At 35.6% G+C, this 19,239-nt stretch overlaps 1 protein-coding gene across 1 annotated transcript; it reads right to left on the reverse strand.

Moving 5' to 3' along the window:
- Nucleotides 1-12,005: 12,005 nt before the first annotated feature.
- LOC120463428 (uncharacterized) lies at nt 12,006-18,390 on the reverse strand. The gene is made up of 7 exons (XM_089127658.1): nt 18,178-18,390; nt 17,894-18,062; nt 15,642-16,361; nt 13,987-14,079; nt 13,703-13,776; nt 13,552-13,595; nt 12,006-12,108 (listed from the first exon to the last, which is right to left on the reverse strand). The coding sequence occupies exons 1-7, from the start codon at nt 18,388-18,390 to the stop codon at nt 12,057-12,059; spliced, it is 1,365 nt and encodes a 454-aa protein (XP_088983784.1). The 3' UTR covers nt 12,006-12,056.
- Between the last annotated feature and the right edge of the window lie 849 nt (nt 18,391-19,239).

A 19,239-nucleotide genomic window follows, 5' to 3' on the forward strand; every position in this document is an offset into this window, starting at 1 on the left:
AACTTTTAAAATAAATAAAACTTCCCTCTTAATCTGCTCATTGGTCTCTTTGTCCGTTCATTGGTGTCCTTGTGGTGTCGGCTCCTCGCGGTGGGGTGTAGGTCCGTCCGGGTGGGGGTCGGACCATCCCGGGGCGGTGACATATATATATATATATATATATATATATATATAATTATATATATAGACACACACACACACACACACACACACACACACTAAGATTGTTTAATATTTTTAAAAGAAGTCTCTTCTGCCCACCAAGCCTTCATTTCTTTGATCCAAGAAAAACTGTAATATTGTGACTATATTATTATTATTATTTTAACAACTATTTTCTATTTGAATATATTTTAAGATGCAATTTAAATAAATAATAAAGTGAAATGCTTTATTGTGTGTGATTTGCATGTTATTTATTTTAAGACATGTAAGCTGAAGATCTAAACTAAGTTAAAATGGTTGGTTCAACTGATTTAATTGTCTTATTTTATATATATAAATGAGCTTAAATTTTAAGTTAACAGAACTAAGATTTATTTTGATCTCACATGGCCTGCACTGTGTTGGATTTACTTAAAAGATATGTGCACATTTTTTGATACAAAAATGGTGCATATATATTTTAAGTAAATCCAACTCATCATTTTTTAGAGTGTGGACAATATGAAACTAAAACGACATAAGCTTAATTTAAAATGTCTTAGGAACTACTGGATATTTAGAGGTGGATAAACGTAATTGAAAGGTGGATAAACGCACTTTGGAGGTGCAAACGCAATTCCCGAATATTGGGAGGTGGGTAAATGGCATTTACGTGCATTTAGCCTCCACTACATCCCTGGGTATGACATCACAGTACTGATTCGAAAATATACAGTGATCAACTAGAAGCAGCACTATACAGAGTACAGACGATTGGTGTATGACATCACAGTACTGATTCGAAAGCATACAGCAGACAGTGATCGACAGCACTGTACAGAGTACAGACGATTGGTGTATGCAGAGGTGTAGTTGAAGAGGTGGGTAAACTATAAATTCTGGTGGACCGACCAAGACATGGTCACCAGGTAAGGTGGGCCACTGCCTACCGGTGTATGTGTGTCTCCTGATGACATTGCTATATAGGGAGGGCTCGACATTAAGCCTTTTCATATGCTAAGTAAATCTGCCTTTCACTTGTCCGAGTAAAAAAGTTGCTTGTTCAGATTTTTTAAAAATTTGACTTATTCTTAAAAAATATTCTCATCATTGATATATCAGCTTTGATATTTAAATCACCATATTGTAATTTCTGCACCTTTAAAGGGCACCCCCCTCCCCCAATATTATTAAATGTATGCTTCATATTTCATTTTAAATTCCTAAATTTGATCAATAAATTCAATTATTTCTAATAATAAGACACCATAGGGCTGTTACTCTAGGGGTTGATCAAATTAAATCATTTACACTGAAAAATTACAATTGCATGAAATAATGTTATGAAATTGATTTTAATTTACATATAAGAAAGAATGATGCTACTTTTAAACATTTAACACTAAACCGCCAGTAGGTGGTGGCAGGCGACCGTCTTAATGAGTGAAAAAGTTCGCCTTAGGTTTAACAACCTATACTAAATTAACTAAATTAAAGAAACTAAATTAACGACATAAGCTTAATTTAAAATGTCTTAGGAACTAGGATATTTAGAGGTGGATAAACGCAATTGAAAGGTGGATAAACGCACTTTGGAGGTGGGTAAACGCAATTCCCGAATATTGGGAGGTGCGTAAACGGCATTTGCGCATTTAGCCTTCACTACATCCCTGGGTGTATGACATCACAGTACTGATTCGAAAGCATGCAGTGTACTTTGATCACCTTGACGAAGCACTGGGGAGACCGGGGGCAATTGTAACAGGGGGCAATTGTACCACACTCAATTCCTCCAATCAGAAACAAGCTAGAGTGATGACACTTAATCTGTACATGCCCAATAGGATTCTCTCTCTATCTGTGGAAAAGAAGCGTGACATTTTCAACTTTAGCAGAAGTTATTAACGACAAACTGATTTTGAGGTGTGAAAGTTATTTTTTGGATGTACAGTATTTTTCTTCTGCTGTCTAAAGTTTAGATGTCTGTCAATTTAAACTTGTATACATTTTATCCCTAGGTTATTGATTAAAAACGAACATAAACAACACTGTAACACTGTGTTACAGTTGCCCCCGAGCCACAAGGCCCATTGTAATAAGCTTGTTTGTGTGTGTTGACATACTTTTCTGTTAAAAAAATGAACATATTTCACTAAATTCTATTGTAAAACTTCATTTTAAAAGGGTGTATTAAAATAAATGTTTGTTCCAGTATTAACAAATCATCAATTAGCATTTTTTATATAAAATAATGTGTGTTTTATATGTGCTTGACAAAGTGGGAATATTATATAAACTCTTAAAATTAACAGCAGTAAAGTGATTACTTTGAGGTAGGCTTTTATTTGAGATAAAGTGGGTTAATAGGAGTTATTTCTCAGTGTTACAATTGCCCCCACACTGCATTTAATTGAATATTTTAGTCTTGTTCTTATAAGTAAAAATATATAAATTGTATTATTAATTAGTGCACATATATATGTTTCTTGTATCAAAAGATAGTCTATCTCAAGTAGTTTGTGAGTTATTAAGGAAAATGTAAAATACGTTACAATTGCCCCGGGTCTCCCCTACAGACGATTGGTTTATGACATCACAGTCCTGATTCGAAAGCATACAGTATGATCTTGAAGCAGCACTGTACAGAGTACAGACGATTGGTGTATGACATCACAGTACTGATTCGAAAGCAAACAGTATGATCTTGAAGCAGCACTGTACAGAGTACATACGATTGGTGTATGACATCACAGTACTGATTTGAAAGCATGCGTATGATCTTGAAGCAGCACTGTACAGAGTACAGACGATTGGTGTATGACATCACAGTACTGTTTCGAAAGCAAACAGTATGATCTTGAAGCAGCACTGTACAGAGTACAGACGATTGGTGTATGACATCACAGTACTGTTTCGAAAGCAAACAGTATGATCTTGAAGCAGCACTGTACAGAGTACAGACGATTGGTGTATGACATCACAGTACTGATTCGAAAGCAAACAGTATGATCTTGAAGCAGCACTGTACAGAGTACAGACGATTGGTGTATGACATCACAGTACTGTTTCGAAAGCATGTATGATCTTGAAGCAGCCGAACAACCAATACTTATGAAAGTAATTGGATCAAACATAAAAAAATAAGTATTCCTAACTTTTCAACGTTTACTTAACATATGTGTGTAACAAAAAAATATAAGCTACTAGGTGCACTTAAATGTATGCATAAATAAAATAATAAAAAAACATAATGCATGTCAACTACTACAATAATTGCATCAAAATTAAGTAAATCGATTATATCAGTTTAAGTAACTGTATGAGCCACGTGATATAGGCTATGCAATTTCCCGTGATGCCTATCCAGACAAAAAAAAATATGAAACACATGTGAAGACGTTGAGAAGCGGTAAGCTTAATTTTTGTACTTAGGCCTACACATGATCATTTATTGCATTTTTGGTCAAGAAATTTACTTTTAACTGAATTTCAGAATTGCTACAAATTTTGCATCAACAATTAGAAACGTTTCTTACGAATGCAAACATTTGTAGTCTACATGTTAACGAATGAAATAAGTGTTTTGCACGCGAGTAGCTATATATTGTGTTTTTTCAAAATATATGACCATGATGTTGGCTCGTATATGCATTAATGGTGTGTTTACACCGAACGCGAATTTAATTGCGATAGCAGAGTACATTCATATCAATGCAAAGACGCGAAGACGCATCATTCGCGCCGGGCGTCGCGAATTGGGTGACTCGTTTGCCGCGAACGTCTTTCTCAGTAGAAAATTTTGAACTTGAGCGGGCTGCAGAAGATTCAAGCGTCTAACTAGACTTGACGTGTTTGACGCGTTCGGTGTGACCAATTCGGACTGCGCTCTCTCTCCCCCACGGATAGATTATAGGCCTACTTTATTAGCGAGTTGTTTTTGGATAAAACTAATGTACTTTGCATACTTACAAATTCCCATGTTCTCTATCTCTATTGTCTATAGGCCTACATGGATCGCGGGAAAGGGGGCCTTGGGCGCGGGTTAGCCTACTTTTGGTAACGTTAACATACAAATATTAATTTCGAAAGCACATTGCCTACAGCTCCGTGTGTGCACCATTTATCATTAAATAATGGCAATCTTGATTCTAGCACAATATTATTCCTAAATGACAGCATTAATTCAGTAAATTAAACCTTCAAAATTATTATCAAAATAAGTAAATACCCTTTAAACAAAACTTTAGCTTCAAATAAAGATTGTAGATCTTTACTGTTTTCCAGTAGTTACTGCTAAAATGTTTTTGAAGAGATTCGTTCATAACCTCTGGAGGAAAGTCATTAATTAACTTCTGTTTTGTTTAAATTAATAGATATTATTTAATAGACTATTTTTTTTTTATATTTATAGGTATTTAATAATGGACTAATTTGTTGCATTTAATTGTTTTTTTTATTGGTTTTTGAAAAAAATAATATATATATATATATATATATATATATATATAATTATATATATAGACACACACACACACACACACACACACACACACACTAAGATTGTTTAATATTTTTAAAAGAAGTCTCTTCTGCCCACCAAGCCTTCATTTCTTTGATCCAAGAAAAACTGTAATATTGTGACTATATTATTATTATTATTTTAACAACTATTTTCTATTTGAATATATTTTAAGATGCAATTTAAATAAATAATAAAGTGAAATGCTTTATTGTGTGTGATTTGCATGTTATTTATTTTAAGACATGTAAGCTGAAGATCTAAACTAAGTTAAAATGGTTGGTTCAACTGATTTAATTGTCTTATTTTATATATATAAATGAGCTTAAATTTTAAGTTAACAGAACTAAGATTTATTTTGATCTCACATGGCCTGCACTGTGTTGGATTTACTTAAAAGATATGTGCACATTTTTTGATACAAAAATGGTGCATATATATTTTAAGTAAATCCAACTCATCATTTTTTAGAGTGTGGACAATATGAAACTAAAACGACATAAGCTTAATTTAAAATGTCTTAGGAACTACTGGATATTTAGAGGTGGATAAACGTAATTGAAAGGTGGATAAACGCACTTTGGAGGTGCAAACGCAATTCCCGAATATTGGGAGGTGGGTAAATGGCATTTACGTGCATTTAGCCTCCACTACATCCCTGGGTATGACATCACAGTACTGATTCGAAAATATACAGTGATCAACTAGAAGCAGCACTATACAGAGTACAGACGATTGGTGTATGACATCACAGTACTGATTCGAAAGCATACAGCAGACAGTGATCGACAGCACTGTACAGAGTACAGACGATTGGTGTATGCAGAGGTGTAGTTGAAGAGGTGGGTAAACTATAAATTCTGGTGGACCAAGACATGGTCACCAGGTAAGGTGGGCCACTGCCTACCGGTGTATGTGTGTCTCCTGATGACATTGCTATATAGGGAGGGCTCGACATTAAGCCTTTTCATATGCTAAGTAAATCTGCCTTTCACTTGTCCGAGTAAAAAAGTTGCTTGTTCGGATTTTTTAAAAATTTGACTTATTCTTAAAAAATATTCTCATCATTGATATATCAGCTTTGATATTTAAATCACCATATTGTAATTTCTGCACCTTTAAAGGGCACCCCCCTCCCCCAATATTATTAAATGTATGCTTCATATTTCATTTTAAATTCCTAAATTTGATCAACAAATTCAATTATTTCTAATAATAAGACACCATAGGGCTGTTAGGGTTGATCAAATTAAATCATTTACACTGAAAAATTACAATTGCATGAAATAATGTTATGAAATTGATTTTAATTTACATATAAGAAAGAATGATGCTACTTTTAAACATTTAACACTAAACCGCCAGTAGGTGGTGGCAGGCGACCGTCTTAATGAGTAAAAAAGTTCGCCTTAGGTTTAACAACCTATACTAAATTAACTAAATTAAAGAAACTAAATTAACGACATAAGCTTAATTTAAAATGTCTTAGGAACTAGGATATTTAGAGGTGGATAAACGCAATTGAAAGGTGGATAAACGCACTTTGGAGGTGGGTAAACGCAATTCCCGAATATTGGGAGGTGCGTAAACGGCATTTGCGCATTTAGCCTTCACTACATCCCTGGGTGTATGACATCACAGTACTGATTCGAAAGCATGCAGTGTACTTTGATCACCTTGACGAAGCACTGGGGAGACCGGGGGCAATTGTAACTAACAGGGGGCAATTGTACCACACTCAATTCCTCCAATCAGAAACAAGCTAGAGTGATGACACTTAATCTGTACATGGCCAATAGGATTCTCTCTCTATCTGTGGAAAAGAAGCGTGACATTTTCAACTTTAGCAGAAGTTATTAACGACAAACTGATTTTGAGGTGTGAAAGTTATTTTTTGGATGTACAGTATTTTTCTTCTGCTGTCTAAAGTTTAGATGTCTGTCAATTTAAACTTGTATACATTTTATCCCTAGGTTATTGATTAAAAACGAACATAAACAACACTGTAACACTGTGTTACAGTTGCCCCCGAGCCACAAGGCCCATTGTAATAAGCTTGTTTGTGTGTGTTGACATACTTTTCTGTTAAAAAAATGAACATATTTCACTAAATTCTATTGTAAAACTTCATTTTAAAAGGGTGTATTAAAATAAATGTTTGTTCCAGTATTAACAAATCATCAATTAGCATTTTTTATATAAAATAATGTGTGTTTTATATGTGCTTGACAAAGTGGGAATATTATATAAACTCTTAAAATTAACAGCAGTAAAGTGATTACTTTGAGGTAGGCTTTTATTTGAGATAAAGTGGGTTAATAGGAGTTATTTCTCAGTGTTACAATTGCCCCCACACTGCATTTAATTGAATATTTTAGTCTTGTTCTTATAAGTAAAAAATATATAAATTGTATTATTAATTAGTGCACATATATATGTTTCTTGTATCAAAAGATGACTAGTCTATCTCAAGTAGTTTGTGAGTTATTAAGGAAAATGTAAAATACGTTACAATTGCCCCGGGTCTCCCCTACAGACGATTGGTTTATGACATCACAGTCCTGATTCGAAAGCATACAGTATGATCTTGAAGCAGCACTGTACAGAGTACAGACGATTGGTGTATGACATCACAGTACTGATTCGAAAGCAAACAGTATGATCTTGAAGCAGCACTGTACAGAGTACATACGATTGGTGTATGACATCACAGTACTGATTTGAAAGCATACGTATGATCTTGAAGCAGCACTGTACAGAGTACAGACGATTGGTGTATGACATCACAGTACTGTTTCGAAAGCATGTATGATCTTGAAGCAGCCGAACAACCAATACTTATGAAAGTAATTGGATCAAACATAAAAAAATAAGTATTCCTAACTTTTCAACGTTTACTTAACATATGTGTGTAACAAAAAAAATATAAGCTACTAGGTGCACTTAAATGTATGCATAAATAAAATAATAAAAAAACATAATGCATGTCAACTACTACAATAATTGCATCAAAATTAAGTAAATCGATTATATCAGTTTAAGTAACTGTATGAGCCACGTGATATAGGCTATGCAATTTCCCGTGATGCCTATCCAGACAAAAAAAATATGAAACACATGTGAAGACGTTACCTAACTGACGTTAAAGGTAAAGCGTCAGTTGTATGACGGCCCGGGATCGCCATCTACCGACGTTTAAGGGGGCCCTAAAAAGGCTGATATTGACGTATGGTCAAAATACGTCCCAAAACGTCAGTTATATGACTTTTTGGGATGAGACTGTGTTAGAGAAGCGGTAAGCTTAATTTTTGTACTTAGGCCTACACATGATCATTTATTGCATTTTTGGTCAAGAAATTTACTTTTAACTGAATTTCAGAATTGCTACAAATTTTGCATCAACAATTAGAAACGTTTCTTACGAATGCAAACATTTGTAGTCTACATGTTAACGAATGAAATAAGTGTTTTGCACGCGAGTAGCTATATATTGTGTTTTTTTCAAAATATATGACCATGATGTTGGCTCGTATGCATTAATGGTGTGTTTACACCGAACGCGAATTTAATTGCGATAGCAGAGTAGCTACATTCATAGTCAATGCAAAGACGCGAAGACGCATCATTCGCGCCGGGCGTCGCGAATTGGGTGACTCGTTTGCCGCGAACGTCTTTCTCAGTAGAAAATTTTGAACTTGAGCGGGCTGCAGAAGATTCAAGCGTCTAACTAGACTTGACGTGTTTGACGCGTTCGGTGTGACCAATTCGGACTGCGCTCTCTCTCCCCCACGGATAGATTATAGGCCTACTTTATTAGCGAGTTGTTTTTGGATAAAACTAATGTACTTTGCATACTTACAAATTCCCATGTTCTCTATCTCTATTGTCTATAGGCCTACATGGATCGCGGGAAAGGGGGCCTTGGGCGCGGGTTAGCCTACTTTTGGTAACGTTAACATACAAATATTAATTTCGAAAGCACATTGCCTACAGCTCCGTGTGTGCACGATTTATCATTAAATAATGGCAATCTTGATTCTAGCACAATATTATTCCTAAATGACAGCATTAATTCAGTAAATTAAACCTTCAAAATTATTATCAAAATAAGTAAATACCCTTTAAACAAAACTTTAGCTTCAAATAAAGATTGTAGATCTTTACTGTTTTCCAGTAGTTAAAATGTTTTTGAAGAGATTCGTTCATAACCTCTGGAGGAAAGTCATTAATTAACTTCTGTTTTGTTTAAATTAATAGATATTATTTAATAGACTATTTTTTTATATTTATAGGTATTTAATAATGGACTAATTTGTTGCATTTAATTGTTTTTTTTTATTGGTTTTTGAAAAAAATAATATATATATATATATATATATATATATATATATATATATATAATTATATATATAGACACACACACACACACACACACACACACACACACACACACACACACACACACACACACACACACACACACACACACACACACACACACACACACACACACACACACACACACACACACACACACACACACACACACACACACACACACACACACACACACACACACACACACACACACACACACACACACACACACACACACACACACACACACACACACACACACACACACACACACACACACACACACACACACACACACACACACACACACACACACACACACACACACACACACACACACACACACACACACACACACTAAGATTGTTTAATATTTTTAAAAGAAGTCTCTTCTGCCCACCAAGCCTTCATTTCTTTGATCCAAGAAAAACTGTAATATTGTGACTATATTATTATTATTATTTTAACAACTATTTTCTATTTGAATATATTTTAAGATGCAATTTAAATAAATAATAAAGTGAAATGCTTTATTGTGTGTGATTTGCATGTTATTTATTTTAAGACATGTAAGCTGAAGATCTAAACTAAGTTAAAATGGTTGGTTCAACTGATTTAATTGTCTTATTTTATATATATAAATGAGCTTAAATTTTAAGTTAACAGAACTAAGATTTATTTTGATCTCACATGGCCTGCACTGTGTTGGATTTACTTAAAAGATATGTGCACATTTTTTGCAACCCAGTCTCATATTAAAATGTACCCTGACTACGTTGGTCCAAAGTGCAAAACGTAGAGGGGTTACAATAATGGCTCTTAAATTGTATGACTGTTACATTTTTTTTGCTTATTCTTCTACTATTGTTTTCCGTCAGAGTCACGTGACTTTCAAGATTACGGCTGTGAGAACAAAAAACATGGCGGACATTTCTTTCATGTTTAGTGAAAAAAACTATATTTTCAGTTGGTTTCTGCATAAAAAACAAGTTTTGATTACATTTCTAGCGAGAAATATATATTTTATTTTCATAATATCCACTCAGTGAGTGTACATAATCACTCGTTTGCTCGTTACTGCAAATATTTTTCAGATCTCGCCAGAATAATGTGAAACTGAAACGTTTTGGTTGCTATAACATGGACGCTGCTATCTGCATATTTTGACTTAGTTTCTGCATAAAAATAAGTTTTGATTACATTACTAGCGAGAAATATATATTTCATTTTCATAAGATCCACTCAGTGAATGTACATAATCACCTGTTTGCTCGTTATTGCGAATATCTTTCAGATCTCGCCTGAATAATGTGAAACTGAAACGTTGGTTGCTATAACATGGACGCTGCTCGGCATATTTTATCTTAGTTTCTGCATAAAAATAAGTTTTGATTACATTTCTAGCGAGAAATATATATTTTATTTTCATAATATCCACTCAGTGAGTGTACATAATCACCTGTTTGCTCGTTACTGCAAATATTTTTCAGATCTCGCCAGAATAATGTGAAACTGAAACGTTTTGGTTGCTATAACATGGACGCTGCTATCTGCATATTTTGACTTAGTTTCTGCATAAAAATACGTTTTGATTACATTTCTAGCGAGAAATATATTTTTTATTTTCATAATATTCACTCAATCAATGTACACAATCAGCTGTTTGCTCGTTATTGCAAATATTTTTCAGATCTCGCCAGAATAATGTGAAATTGAAACGTTTTATATGGACCCTGCTATCTGCATATTTTGACTAGTTTCTGCATAAAAATAAGTTTTGATTACATTACTAGCGAGAAATATATATTTCATTTTCATAAGATCCACTAGTGAGTGTATCACCTGTTTGCTCGTTATTGCGAATATCTTTCAGATCTCGCCAGAATAATGTGAAACTGAAACGTTTTGGTTGCTATAACATGGACGCTGCTATCGGCATATTTTATCTTAGTTTCTGCATAAAAATAAGTTTTGATTACATTTCTAGCGAGAAATATATATTTTATTTTCATAATATCCACTCAGTGAGTGTACATAATCACCTGTTTGCTCGTTACTGCAAATATTTTTCAGATCTCGCCAGAATAATGTGAAACTGAAACGTTTTGGTTGCTATAACACGCTGCTATCGGCATATTTTGACTTAGTTTCTGCATAAAAATAAGGTTTGATTACATTTCTAGCGAGAAATATATATTTTATTTTCATAATATTCACTCAGTCAATGTACATTGGCTTGCTCGTTGTTGCGAATATTTTTCAGATCTCGACAGAATAATGTGAAACTGAAACATTTTAGTTGCCATGGACGCTGCTATCGCCATATTTTTAGTTATTTTCTGCATAAAAATAAGTTTTGATTACATTTCTAGCGAGAAATATATATTTTATTTTTATAATATCCACTCAGTGAATGTACATCACTTGCTTGCTAGTTGTTGCGATAGTTTTCAGATCTCGACAGAATAATGTGAAACTGAAACGTTTTGGTTGCTATGGATACTGCTATCGCCATATTTTTAGTTAGTTTCTGCATGAAAATAAGTTTTGATTACATTTCTAGAGAGAAACATATTTTATTTTCATAATATTCAGTCATTGAATGTACATAATCACTCACTTGCTCGTTGTTGCTTAGAATGTTTAGATCTCGCCAGAATAATGTGAAACTGAAACGTTTTGGTTGAGTCACGTGACTTCAAGAAGGATGGGGAGAGGGTAGTTTGTAGAGTTTCTGGATGAAGTTATCTATCTATCTATCTATCTATCTATCTATCTATCTATCTATCTATCTATCTATCTATCTATCTATCTATCTGTCTGTCTGTCTGTCTGTGTGAAGGAGAGAGTTGATCTGTCAAGCTTTTTACAAACACAGCATGTGTTCTCTGGTTTTCTACAAAGTGGGAGACTTTCAGGCTTTTGAAAAAAAGATTTCAGGCAACTTTAAGGCTTTTGAAAAAGTATTTTAATATACTGTATAACAACATAAACAACAATGGAATTGAACATTTTCTTAATTCTTGGTGTTCTCCTCCGTCACCCACTGTGTCGGCCAAGTTTTCCCACTGTAATTAAAAGAGATTGTTATTAATTTAGGTCTTTACATCAGCCATGAATTTAATTCAAAACAATCATGACAAGGTTAAGGGCAATGAGGAGCAGCAAGCTACCCATTCATTCAGTAGGTTTATAAACTTACAGTAGCCTGATAACAGTCAATTGCCTGCCTATGGTAATATTTTGGTTAAGGTTTGAATCTGCATTACCTACGGTGTAGCCATTAAGACCATTTCACAAGATGTAAACAACACTGGTCCAGAAGCACTTCCTGTTTCAGTTTTTTAACACTACAAAAAAGCTGGGATAAAATACAACCAACAGAACATTTAAAACTGAATCAAAAAGTTAAACAAACATCTTTAAGATGTTTTCTTTACATGTGAAATAAAGAAAACAGTTACAAACTGAAACAGGAAGTGCTTCTGGACCAGTCTTGTTTACATCTTGTGAAATGGTCTATACCTCTGCTCTGAAGGTATCCATTGTAAAAGACCTCTGCAATTTGCTGCACAATAATTGTCTTGAAAATGTAGTCATGAAAGACCTCTCAAGTCTTTGGACTTTTGTAAATGCCTTTAACCAATGTGTGTTACTTTATGTCAACACAATGTCAACATCTAATCAAAATTCAATGTAAAGAAAAAGGAAATCCTGGCTCAGAATAAATTGGTGATTATGTCCAACATATGTCTCTCCATTATCATCAGTCAGGTTTTTCTGCCTTAAGCAATACATAACTGATAAAATACACAAACTGTAAAACTTGAACTAAAAGCTCAGTACCAAAAATTGTCCGCCCTCTCATGGACCTGATGTGATAGCACATTTTGATAAGTGAAACTCAGTCTCAGTTAGTTTTTTTTTTTTTTTTCATAGTAGATCTGTTCCCTTGTGCTGTTTAGCGTGTATGTTTAAACTTTATGCAGCATGCGACATATCATTATTTAGTTTGATTCTAAACAATTAATCCATCCAGTTAGTCTCATGTTACCCACATGCACCAAATTATAATTCATTTATATTTGAACAAGAGCTTTGCACAAAATAAATTAAAGGCAAGCCACATATAGATGACTATCCCAAATTCAACCTGTTCAGTTAAGTGGCTGAAGCAATTATGGATGTTAAATGGACTTGCACTTTTATTGCGCTTTTAGACTTTCTGGGACCTCTCAAAGTACTTTTACAATGTTCCTCACTACCACCCTTTTACACACACATTCATACAGAACTGTTTGCAGACAGGCTTTGGAGATTGGATTCCCACATATTCACACACCCAATGACACACTGGGGGGAAAGTGTGGGTTCAGTGTCTTGCCCAAGGACACTTTGACACACTGTGCCACAGCCGCCCACAAATACAAGCCAAGGCTATTACTTTGTTTTGAAGTACTAAGAATTAGGCTATTCCAATCAAAATGGAATATATGATAAATTGTACATACCAAAGTGAACAGGGCTCCCATTCCACTAACTTCATTTGGATCCCCTGTAAAAACATCAAAGTTGGGAGTTAAGGGGTTTCCAGATGTGGTGCTGCAATTCTACCGAGTACAGAGTACATCTATAACTTTTATAAATTACTCTAAAGCTAACCTTTTGCATTTTGCAGCGGATCACCCTCTTCACTGGGTAGTAAGGCTCCTTTTCTAGGATTCCATGGTTACAATCTGAAGAAAAAAAAAGAACATGAGCAAAAAAAGTAAATGAGTTTGACCTCATACATCATCAATATATATATATAAAAAAAATTGACAGGCTACACATGATATATTTATGACCTGGCTGGAAGTGAAGTATATCTGGCTAAGGCAAAAGAATCACTGTATTTGAAGTCTGATTTGAAATGGTGAGATGTAAAACTACTAAAGCTTAATAACCTTTGGTTGATTGTATCCCCCTCAGTTTCTTCCTTTTAGACATGTCTGAGGCTGCAGAATTCTTCTGCTTCTTTCTGTTGTTTGCAGACATATCTGTTGAGATTAAGGACATTTATCTGTTATTACAATGAATACTGGTCTAAATACCTTTATTCCAATAACAAATATATAATGTCACATTACAATCGGAAAGATATTTGCAGGCCAGGGTACTCATTGAAATACATGGACACTGTTCAACCATATGCTGTATGGTCACTTATTCACTCTACTAAGGGTTATACTAAGGGTTATAGAAAGATGTACAAACAGGTGATCAATTCAAGGAAAAGCCTGGAAGATGAGGGGAAAAACAACGAATGTAGTTCCTCCTACACATATCACCTTTGTCCTGTAATTTTAATATTGATGGGAGATGTGTCTTCAAGACTGATAATGCTTCAATTCACAGGGCACAGGGTCTCACAAAATGATTTACTAAGTATGAAGATTCTGTCAATCTGATTCAATAGGTTTTACAAACCCAAATCCAATTAAGCTGGGTCAACTGTAAAACAAAAATAAAAACATAATACAACGATTTTCAACAGGATCTAGACTGGGAATGTTTGGAACATTCCACAGGTGAACAGGTTCATTAAAAACATGTGAGTGTCATGATTGGGCATTAAAGGGGCATCCCAGGATTCATTCACAAGCAAGTCATCCTTGGTTGTGAATGACTGAGTCTTCTGGGGATGCTATGTGATGCTGGGAATCACAACTATAAAGGATATTACTGTAACATGGGCTCAGGAACACCTTGGAAAACAATTGTCAGTTAACACAGTTTGTCGCTACTACAAGTACTATGAGTGCTGTACACATTTAAAATAGTTTATGGAAATCATCGACGTTGTGTTCCTCGGATAAAAAGGAAAAGGACCTCCCAGATTGTTTTCAGTGCTAAGTTCAAAAGCCATGGGGGTGTGTTAGTGTCCATGGCATACCCATGCACCATGACATTCAAAATGAGTGTATCTTTGCAAACAAACAATAAAGCTTTTCAGTTTGAACATTAAACATCTTGTCTTCGTTGTATATTCATTGAATATAGGAACTTCACTGGAATAGGGGTTTGTATGATCCTCAGGGGCCAAATTTAGACTGAAGTGAATTCTATACAGCTAAGAATGAGGCACCAAACACCTGCAGTAGACTTTGGATGTGCAACCGTGCTCTCCATCATCATCAGTTCCTGCACAGATTGAAACTGTTCTGGTTGCACATTGTGGCCGATACCACCTTAGAAATTCACTTGCTAAAAGTTTTTGCTTCAAAATCTGTCAATCATCCTGTTAGAATTTTTAAACGTTATATTTCCCTTTAGTAATATTTGAAAGGCAAGTTATCCAGACCTACATATTACAGTACTTGTATAACACCTCAGAAGTCACCTCACACTAATCAGTCACTTGTATTTTTTTTTCACATTTAAATACATTTCTTCATTTACAGTATTATTTCAGTTTAAGAAGGAGAGACATATTAAATGTTTAACATGGTTATCACGTATATCCTGATTATATATATGAAAAATAATATATTTATTCTTATACACGACTAGCAATTGAATCATGATTTATATGCTATTTGAAAATATCAGCAGAACTTACTGCGTTTCTGCTGAGGTGGTTCTGTGGTGGGCTGGATGGGAGGACTGGTGGTGGGCTGGATGGGAGCACTGGTGGTGGGCTGGATGGGAGCACTGGTGGTGGGCTGGATGGGAGCACTGGTGGTGGGCTGGATGGGAGGACTGGTGGTGGGCTGGATGGGAGGACTGGTGGTGGGCTTGATGGGAGGACTGGTGGTGAGCTGGATGGGAGCACCGGTGGTGGGCTGGATGGGAGGACTGGTGGTGGGCTGGATGGGAGGACCGGTGGTGGGCTGGATGGGAGGACTGGTGGTGGGCTGGATGGGAGGACTGGTGGTGGGCTTGATGGGAGGACTGGTGGTGAGCTGGATGGGAGCACCGGTGGTGGGCTGGATGGGAGGACTGGTGGTGGGCTGGATGGGAGGACCGGTGGTGGGCTGGATGGGAGGACTGGTGGTGGGCTGGATGGGAGGACCGGTGGTGGGCTGGATGGGAGGACCGGTGGTGGGCTGGATGGGAGGACTGGTGGTGGGCTGGATGGGAGGACCGGTGGTGGGCTGGATGGGAGGACCGGTGGTGGGCAGGATGGGAGGACTGGTGGTGGGCTGGATGGGAGGACCGGTGGTGGGCTGGATGGGAGGACCGGTGGTGGGCTGGATGGGAGGACCGGTGGTGGGCTGGATGGGAGGACCGGTGGTGGGCTGGATGGGAGGACTGGTGGTGGACAACTGGTTAGTACAACCTGTACAAATGGTACAAAAAGAGGAAATTATTTACCTCCTGTAATAAGAACAAATGTCCCCTTTTTCAAGCAGTGACTGTGCTCCATAAGGAAACATCCAGTACATTTGTCTTTTGTATTCTTCTGTCTATACATGCTGCCCTATGGACTCTATGCTCTCTATCAAACTGAGGCAAGGCTGATTTTGTACTCTGATGCAAATTGTAGGATCTCATTACCCTATGTGAAGTGGAGATATGTGTTCATAGTTTTTTGAAGTTTAATTGAGCAATGCATCGAAATTGAATTGAGCAATGCATCTTGCTGTTGACTCTTTTGCTATGTATGGCAGACAATCAGTGAGCTATGTGGCTCAAACTAAGAAACTAAGTCTGCAAACAACAGTTATTTTCATAATCTAAAAGATGATGTATGAATATATATGTACACACACACACACATATATATTCTAATGTAATGACTCTGAAAGCAGAGCATTTTTTTTAAACAATTATCAAAATTGTTGGTGATTAATTGTATAACAATCTCAAATATTAAATAATTGTTGCAGCTCTAAAAGAAAAATCAGTAACACTTTATAATAATGATCCATCAATAATAAGTAACTATGCATGAAGTAATGCAGGACTAATGAGTATTACTACATTAACACTTCAGCTATTACTATTAACTAATATAGAGACAATCTTAACTTATCAGTAAGTAATATCAAATTTAGGAGAGAGTTCATTATAAGGTAATCTATAATTACTTAATGAGATAATTAAGAACTAATAGGTAATTATGACAAATTATAAATAACTAATTAAATTAATAATTACAACATTAACGTGTCTGATACATTAGAAATTGTCTCTCAACATGGTCATAAAATGCATCACTAATTACTCAAGTGTTACCTAGTCACTCTTCAAGGACTACTAGTGATCTGGACCATTATTTTAAACTAGAAAAAATATGTTTTTCACTTTAAAATAATGGTCCAGATCACTAGTAGTTCCTGCATAGTGACTAAGTAACACTTGAGTAATTAGTGATGCATTTTATGACTACATTCAGAGGAAAACATATGCCTGATCATGTCTCAGGCACACGATAATGTTCTTTATAATTAGTCAGTTAGTTAACAGTTAATTATGAGGCTAAGGCTATCTCATTGAGTAATTATTGAATACTTAATAATGAACTCTCTCCTAAATTTGATATTACTTACTGATTAGTTAAGCTTGTTTCTATATTAGTTAATAGTAGTAGCTGAAGTGTTAATGTAGTAATATTCATTAGTCCTGCATTACTTCCTGCATAGTTACTTATTAATGACTGACACACTATTATTATAAAGTGTTACAGAAAAACCTATTGGATAAAGCAAAGACCAAATTTGATGAACAGGTGAATAGCTAGTTTTGGTCCACTGTGGTTTGCCCTGTGGCAGCGCTACCAAGACAATTCCCAACTGCAATTGCTGTGTCTGTGCCACATTTATTTTTATGTTGACTGAAGTAAGATTTTAAATAATTGAACACACTTACTATTAATTAAAACTTCATAGAGAGCCTTCATCCTGTCAAGGCATTTTTCAGAATGGTCTGACAGCTGCCATTTTGGCTGGAGGACTTGTGCGGACCAGGTTTTTTTCTTCTTTGTTTTCTTTGCAATGAAGACTATGGCCTTGTACCCCAGTGTGTTTAACTTTTCGACCTGAAAATAAAGATATATATTATATAATATATACAGAAATATAAGCAATTATAAATGTCTGAAACATTGTGGGCTGTAATTATGTAAATAATAACTACAGACGCTAAACACATACCAAGACAGATGCCTCATCAATAACATGAGAGGAGGTTTGGTTTTTGTTTTGGTTTTTCAACCATGTCTCCTTTCTGGCCTCAAATTTCTGGAGTTTTTTTGCCAGTCTTTGCTTTCTTGGCTGTACTGACTGGCAATATTTGCAGGTTTTGGTGGCCACACCAATAGCTACTTTGCAGCTCACGCAGGTTGTTATTGTTGAACCTCTTGGCATCTTAAAACTAGAATATAAAAACAATCAACATTTAATGACAACCAAAGTGACAAAGGCACTTCATTATTTAAGTGTTACATTACAAATGTTTGTAATTTGGCCTAATTGGCTTTACGCACAGCTGCACTACTTCCTGAACTTAAGCCAGCTCCTTGTTTCCTGTCTGCCATTATTGGACAAATTGATTGATTCAGGTGTGCCTGACCTCAATATTCACGACAACAATAATCAGACACACCTGAATTAATCAAGTTTGGACAATAATGTCAGACAGGAAACAAGGAGCTGGCTTAAGTTCAGGAAGTAGTGCAGCTGTGCATAAAACCAACGCAAGGCTGCTCTTCAGTTTCCGGTTGGGGAGATTTAAAAGATTTAAAGATTTATACTGTCCTCCCGTCTTTGAAACAAAACTTTAATACATTTAGATGTAATTTTATATATAGTTATGTTTATAATTTAAAAAATAAGCATAAACACAATGAGTTGTGTCTGTTTTGTCTGTTTTTGTGACTAACGTTTCTTAAGTATAGCCATAGAGTATGAAAACCAATATAAGTTCTCGGTATAGCATTGGACTCTACGATTGGCGGAAGTAATCAAACATCCTTGACCTTCACCGGAAATACCACCGCGCATAGAGCCCATTCGGTTTTTATGGCCTGTGTGTCTATGCTGTGTGTCAGCTGTTGCAGTGCATTGTGGGATTTGAAGTATGAGTGAGTGATGGGAGTGCGATTTACCGCGGGCCATTAATGATAGACGTATGAAATTATACGATCACGGAAAAAAAATATCGATATGTGACTTTTAGTCCATATCCCACAGCCCTACTATTCTATGCAACAATAA

This window comes from Pimephales promelas, chromosome 25 (assembly GCF_988280905.1).
Source record: "Pimephales promelas chromosome 25, fPimPro1.hap1.1, whole genome shotgun sequence".
NCBI classification, from domain to species: Eukaryota; Metazoa; Chordata; class Actinopteri; order Cypriniformes; family Leuciscidae; genus Pimephales; species Pimephales promelas.

Excerpts from the sequence above, each read along its gene's own strand:
- LOC120463428 (XM_089127658.1), bottom strand. The coding sequence starts at position 18,390 with ATGCCAAGAGGTTCAACAATAACAACCTGCGTGAGCTGCAAAGTAGCT. Across the intron at positions 18,063-18,177 it reads TTGATGAGGCATCTGTCTTG|GTCGAAAAGTTAAACACACT; the intron begins GTATGTGTTTAG and ends CTTTATTTTCAG. Across the intron at positions 16,362-17,893 it reads CTATGAAGTTTTAATTAATA|GTTGTACTAACCAGTTGTCC; the intron begins GTAAGTGTGTTC and ends CCATTTGTACAG.